This window comes from Hibiscus syriacus, unplaced genomic scaffold, assembly GCF_006381635.1.
Source record: "Hibiscus syriacus cultivar Baekdansim isolate YM2019G1 unplaced genomic scaffold, ASM638163v2 tig00110015_pilon, whole genome shotgun sequence".
Taxonomy (NCBI): Eukaryota; Viridiplantae; Streptophyta; class Magnoliopsida; order Malvales; family Malvaceae; genus Hibiscus; species Hibiscus syriacus.
Window position 1 is genome coordinate 970365 of NW_024062564.1, and position 7498 is coordinate 977862.

The 7498-nt window shown below is 33.9% G+C and overlaps 1 protein-coding gene across 1 annotated transcript; it reads right to left on the bottom strand.

The window, feature by feature from the left end:
* Positions 1 to 712: 712 nt before the first annotated feature.
* Positions 713 to 7286, bottom strand: LOC120212694 (membrane-associated 30 kDa protein, chloroplastic-like). Its single transcript, XM_039210915.1, has 11 exons — positions 7070 to 7286; positions 6090 to 6211; positions 5868 to 5978; positions 5536 to 5600; positions 5373 to 5454; positions 4345 to 4419; positions 3535 to 3605; positions 3365 to 3447; positions 2061 to 2125; positions 1445 to 1519; positions 713 to 1109 (listed from the first exon to the last, which is right to left on the bottom strand). Exons 1-11 carry the CDS (start codon positions 7203 to 7205, stop codon positions 990 to 992), a joined length of 1005 nt encoding a protein of 334 aa, XP_039066846.1. The 5' UTR covers positions 7206 to 7286; the 3' UTR covers positions 713 to 989.
* Positions 7287 to 7498: the final 212 nt, after the last annotated feature.

The following is a 7498-nucleotide window of genomic DNA, read 5'->3' on the forward strand; positions in this document are numbered from 1 at the left end:
ATTGAGAGAAAAAAATAGGATGTTGACCTGATTAATAGGCCAAGTCAACACAAAATAACAGAACCGTTGGTCAACAACCTGAAAACGTTAGTCAAATGACCACATTGAGTTTTTTTTCCTTACTTGAAGGACCACATTAGGTGCAAAAAAAAGTGAAGGGCCACATTAGTGTTTTTTAAAGTACGAGGGCCTTAGGTATCCTTTTGCCAATATCTTTAAAAATTACATTCGAATGTCGATAACTTTTTTTAGTATTACATTTATTATTAAGATCAGAAAAAATTGGAGTAATTAATAATGAAGTCCAATGTGTTGAAATTTTCTTTTGATTTGTTAATTTGCTTATTTTGAATGGAATGGCGTGCAAGAAAGACTGAAACCCTAACTATTACAGCGAAGCACTGTGATGGCACTTGCATTTCTCTTTCGAAGACCGCTGTCTATATTTTATGCTTTGAATTTTATAGCCTCCCTCTGCTAAAAGTTTTGACACGTTTCCTCCCCCTTTTTTCTTTCTTCAGAAGCAATTTCTACGGTGTCTAAGGCTCCCAATAGAGCATTTCCATGTCAATTAAAGAAGGCGATTTCAAACCAAAATTTATATAATCTTCGTACGTCTAAAATAACCAAAATTTTAAGCTTCCGTAATTCGCGGAAGCTATCGGTTAGATACTCGAAAGGTGTGTGAAACAGATTAAAAAAAAGGCCTAAGTTGACAGAGACTATTTGTACATTAGCAAGCTATTTGAATACATGGTCCAAAAGCATGGGATGTTGCCGCTGGTGAACATTAGGATAAGTGCAACATGCATGACAATGATCATTTAATGTAAATACATAAAAGTATGTACATAACCATCCAAAATTTGCTATAGTTGGTTGGGTTTGGACTGGACTGTAGCTATACATATCATCTATTTGGAATCTAGCTCGATACAGTAAATTGTTGGTAAGAAAATACCGTCATTTTGGCATCCATATCAGGAACTTTAAAAGTCTTTTGCCTTTTTCCTCAGCTCATTGAGCTCCATCTCAATTTCGGCGTCTTGATACGGAAATGCCTTGCTTGTGCTAGTAGAACCAGTTCTTCCAGGCGGAAGCTCTCCTTTCTGTTGGTCAAAAGAAGAGGCAAAAAGAAAAAGAAAAACTTTGAGTTTGAGTTGTGACCAACTGTGGGGAATTTCTTTTCCTTCTCAAACCACTATCACTCCATAGTTGTCGAAACAGACCAGGGAAAGTAAAAACAAAATGCAAAAAAGGATTCTGAATGTTCAGTCAATTCCGAATTTTTTTTATAATTGGTCAGTTCTGAATTCAGTTCTTCACCCAATATCCAGTAATTTAATTTTAAAATACTGCTTTATGCAGGGGAAGTTATGTATATAAGAGAGACTAATACAATCATAGAGAACCCCATTTTTCGTAAAACAAGTATGAGACGCACCTGTGAGCTGCCAGAGAGTTCCCTTTTCATTTTTGCAAGATCATCATCAACAGATGTGCTCTCAAGTAATGCAAACTGCAAATGTAAGAAATGGGACCGAAAAATACATCATATTATCATAGTGTAAGGCTCCTACATATGTGCAGCAGTACATTGCAGCTTTGCATTCTTATTACAAAATTTCAGGTTGCAGACAATCCAGAATATGAAAGCCAAAATTTCTGACTAATAAAATACTAAAATTCTTATGATTTTATCTTCAAAATACAATAATAATATTACTTATCCAGAATAATATGACCTTTTTCATACCGAAAAATAAATAAATGGCTATCATATCAAATTGGCTGTCCATCTATTTTCAGTTCAGGTACCTTGCAGGAAAACCCGTTCTATATTTCCTATCCCAGGAGAAACTCAACAGAAACAATAAATCGTATGTTCCGAGTTCAAAAAGACCTACAGTTAAATTGATGTTTCCTATTTACACCATCCACAAGCCATTATGTTGTTATTGGGACAATGAAGTCCACCACCATCAATCACAAATATTATTGCATACCAACAAGAGAAAGTCAGATTTAAAGAATGCAAATAAAGGTAGAACAGTCACTACCATTCCTTCAAGATCATCGGTGGTCAACTGGCCAAGAGCTTCTGCTTCAGACTCCATAGCCATAACTGTCCCAAGAAAGAAAAAAAAAGACATGGTCGGTATGTAGTGATCAAGATTCAAGAACTTCATTTGGCAAGGAGGGATTTCCAATCATCAGGTGCATGATAAGGATATCAGAGTCGGACAATGTATTTTGAATATTCAGTTCTTTTTTAATTACATATGATTAATGCATATCCAATCCTCCAAAGACCTATATACATGAAAATAATTAAAAAAAATTAAGATACCCATGTCTGATACCCACCCAATTCTGAGTGACAGATTGTAGTTCTAAATTATATATGATTCTAATAGCACGACTTCTAGGAAAATTTTAGTTTAGAGAATGATAGTTGATTAAACAGCATTGCTTGTAGCCAATAAGGATACACTTGAATTTCAGAACTCCCCGCATCTCTCAGCAATATAGATATTTTTTTAACTTGAAAAGCTTCTTCACCCTCAGCGTCCAAATCTTGACTGGTAATTGCTCCATTGTTTGGGGTAATCTTGTTACATGAAGAAGCAAAAAGCAGTTTGTAGTTTCAAGAGGCAGTGTGGAGGCTGAATTTCGAGCTCTTACCCGAGTTATTTGAAGGAATATGGTTTTAGAGACATCAAAGAATTAAAGGTTGATTTTAAGGGTTATTTCAAGGTAAAAGTGACGATCAATCAGGCCAGAAGCATTGTGAAAACTGTTCACCATAACAGAATAAAACATGTTGAGATTGACGTACACTTTATTTCATAGAAAGTCAACAATAGGACTGTTGAATTGAGCTACATTCATACTCAAATGCAGCTTGCGAACATTTTTACTAAAGCCCTTCCAAAAGCCAACCGTGATGGATTCAAGTCCAAGCAGGGTTTATATAACATATACACCAAGTAATTAGGAATTTAATTTCACTCGGAAGTTTAATTTGTTTTAGGAGATAAAGTTTAATTTTTTTAGGAGATAAAGTTTAATTTATTTATAATTTATCTATATTATACGAATTAGGATTAAGTTTCTTAGGAGAAAAGAAACCTAGTAGGGCTCTTAACTTGTAATCTATAGCCTATAAAAATAGGCTACGCCTTTTGATTTTCAACGAGAAATTCAATTACAAAATTTCTGTTCTTCTTTCAATTTCTTCCTTTTTGTTCTTTCGATTTCTCACACTTCCAGTCTAGTCAAAATGAAATCTCGTTAATCCTGAAGCATAAATCAATGCAATTCTCACTTACAACAAAAAGCTTGCAACCTAAGATTCACTCACCTTTCTCTTCCATCTTCTCAAAAGCTGCTAATGCACTGCCAGTGTTGACATCTCCCACCATCTCATTGACTTTAGTTGCAGTTCTGAAGCAACATCAAACTGAGCATGACCAGAAAGTTCAATTTAAAAAACACACTGAAATAGGTAGCAATGGGAATATTGGAAATCACCTTGCAGACTGAGCACGAGCTTTCAAAGTATCTTTCTTCGACTTTGCTTCTTGTATTTTGCTCTCCAAAAGCTATACAACAAAGAATTCAGGGAACGCAACCACAACAAACAAACCCGTCAATGTACAACTAATAACAAGGTAAAAATAATTGTATAGAAAATTCTCTTATCATATGTATTATTTATTTATTATGTGTTTCATTAAATTTATTTTCATCAAAATCATGTCATAATTATAAGGAAAAATGTCTCAGTCTAACAAAATGACCTACAAAGTATGCTAAAAGGCATGCAAAGCAAGATAGGGAGGATAATTCTAAAGCTAGTTGACATCCTGCAAGTTCCCAACAGGCCAACACATTGCTGAGATGAAGCACCACTGTTAATTCGGCCACTTAAGAAGGCAACTAAAACTGCTCCATTTCTATTCAGAATGATTTATTGCCTCTAACTAACGGATCATATATAGCAAGAAGTTCAGTTCCATCTCCAAACCAGGTTCTTAATTAAACAATAATTCAGAACACCAAGATCAACAAAGTACTAGTACAACATTCTTTCCTCTTCCGTAGCCTTTTTATTAGAAACAGATCTTAACCTTCAGATGCTTGTGTCTCACACATATCCAAAACATAAATAATCATATATTTCAATTCGTGCCAAACATGAAACAAAGCGTACCTAAGTCAATATATGACACGGTTAAAATCCCAACCAAATTATCTAAGTAGATAATATTTCAATCAAATTAATAGTCAAAAAGTTAAATAGAAACAAGTTTCAAAAAATAAAGTTAAACAGAAACCTACTCGTGTGTTAGAGACAAGATTATCAACAACACTTTTTTGTTGATCAAGCTGAGCTTTCAATGAATTAGCATTATCCTGCAACAAAATGGAAAAATGGCAATTCATCAATTATTCAGTCAGAATGAAAATATCCACTTTATGAACTATGAATTGTAATAGGTTCTAAAACCAGAGAAAAAAAGGTCACTTTGAATCCATAGAAAATTACATGAACCAGTTACACAGGCTTAGTCTCTTTAGCCAATAAATCAGACCATCATGCCCACTGGTCATTTTGTAATTTTTTTGCTAGAAGAAGCCTAGTTTGAGAAACATTAGGAAATGGATAGGAGACATAGAGGAACCAAATCCCACTCCAAAACCTCGAATCTCAAGCTTTTAATAATCCCAATGCAAACCTAACAAAAATTGAAATAGCATAAAAATATTTGAATCCTAAAATACCTTACAAATCAAAGATTAGAATTTGAACCACAAGATATGCCAAAGTAATTGAAAATGTCCCAAATGCCGTTATTTCTTCAATTAGCCTTTTTTTCACCCATCAACTCGTCTTCTCTTTTCTTTATTCCTTCGCTATCTCCATATAAACTCAGCATCCTTTTGAAGTCTTCCTCTACTTTTCCATGAGCAAAAGTACTAGAACCATAACATCCCAAACCCAACAAATCTGATCAGATTTTCTTTGTTGCCTACCCAAACCAAACTCTCATTACATAGATTTAGTAAAATCTAAAAATATAGTCACCCCAATCAATGGCTAAACTATGCTAAATTTGTTAATTTAACTTTCTGGCTTCCTCAATCCTTTAAAAAGCCACAAAATAGTTCAGGGAAAGACTTGACTAGGGAAATTTTATTACTTGCATATCAAACTTTATGTGTCCTGTAATCTTGTGAAATCAAATATTTGGAAGAAGGGTTGACTAATGTTTTTTTACAATTTTTGAGAGTAAGAAATTGTACATATGGAATGATTTTATTTGAGTCCTCAGAGAAACTCTATTTTTAGCATGAAGTCATCTTACAGCAAAAGATTTGCGCCGCTTGAGGGCTTCACGTGCAAGATCCTCTTCTCCTTTCTGCAGAGCCAACTGCGCTTTGCGGTACCTATATGAAATCAAAACTTAACCGGGACATTTAAATACCAGCATATTTCAGTCTAAAGACAAAAACCCCTTAATCAATTACCACTCTTCAGAAGCCTGTTGTGCAGCATTGCACTTGTTTTCCAACCGCTTTTGAGACGCTAATACCTTCAGAAAGAGAGAAGAAGAAAGATCACATGTATAGTAGGAAGAAAATTACACTGAAACTGCAGAATAACAGATCAAATAGGATTCTAAGACCATATAGGCATCCACAGTTGAGTACATATGCTATGCAATTATGAATAGAAGTGAATAAAAGAAAACAAAAAACAGTGAAAAGGAAGAAGATAAAAAGGAAATGAGAACAAAAAGAAAAGAACCAAAAGAAAACTTTAAAATGAAACACAAGATGTAAAAAAATATGAGGCTTACTTGTGCAGTGGCCTGTCTCATCTTCACTAAGTCATCATTCATTTCAAGCACAGCTTGATCTAAAATTTTCTCAGGGTCTTCAACGGAACTTAAGATTGAATTTGCATATGACTGCCATTATCAGAGAAATAAGTGAGTTACTGATATAACACACCAAAAGTTGGAATTAGAAGCCATGATACCATTACATGAATTATATATAAACAGTTCCTAAACTCTGACCTTAACAACTCTAGCAAACCGATCAAAAAGGTTCATGCGCGTACCAAGAGCACCTCCACCTTGTCTATGACAAGGAGATCTTCCCGGAAGGATCCTTATGCTTGTAACTTTTAGGTCAGCCACTATTTTACAAAATAAAAAATATATATTAAAGGATAGATTGAATTTATTATAAATGTTTGCATTTAGCTCTGTTTAGATGATGTTAGACGGTCCTTTGAATTTAGTATTGACATGTACAAGAATGAGAAAATGTTGTTTTTCACAGGAGTTTCAATCTTACCTTACACTCCCAATCATCAGCCAGAATGTGAATAAAACAGTCAAATCAATAGAAAATGGGAGGAAGAAAATAGGCCGAAAAGATGGTGGCTAGCATGACTACCAATTCAAAATTTCATTACCCAAGCCAAGCAAGCTTATTGCAGGAGAACTGACCAATTCATCAATAGTATTTTATTTTATAGAATTGATTAATCTTTTTTGAAACGTAAATCATTCAACTGCTGTTTTTCAGTAAACCGTTTATGCTTTAATATATTAATGTCTTCAAGAACGCATTTGATTCACCAAATAACTAAGCTTTACCTTTGCGCACAGAATATACAAATGTGATTATCAATACAACCAGTTCAGCTTCAAAAGTTTTTTTTTTTTTGTATTCCATTTGAGCAAAGTTAGCAGGCTAGTCAATATACTTATCAAATACACATTCATTGGCAACTCTTTTTTATCAAATCAGGCAAAGACACAATTGCTCTAGATTTACTGTAACAATCAAAGCTCAATTCTTTAGGGGAAAAGGAATAAATTCGATATATCCCATCACAATAAACAATTTAGTTCCAAATTCCAATATTAATCTTACTCCAAAGGCAAGTAAAAGAGGAAAAAAGAAAACACTTCATAACCATATTAAAAATAAAAAAGATAAAATACCAATAAAAATTGAAAGAAAGAAGAAGGCAAAGGAAGAGTACCTCCGCCATTGAAAAAGGAAGAAGTGAGTGGTTTCTTAACTAAAGAGAGGCCGCTACTACTCCCAGAGCTTGAAGATGAAGCAGTGGGTTTCAAAGGATTGATAAATCCTGTAATTATGTGAGACTTTACAGACATCGTAGGATTGACGGAAAGAAAAATTGAAATCTTTATCGCTGTGAGAAAATAAGAAAATATTGTATTTAATAGAAATGGAAGAGATGATGAATGCAATCGCTCTCTGGAGAACATGCGTTTTTATCTCTTTTTATTTGTGTGAATTGTGTTTGATTTTGGTTTGGGTAAAATGTACTGGTAGTCCCTTTTGTTCTGTTTGCTTTTCGTCACCAATTTTGAAGAAGTTGCATTACAAGTTACAACCACTTATGTTATTGATTTATTGTATTTTAGTCATTGAGTCGTTAATGATA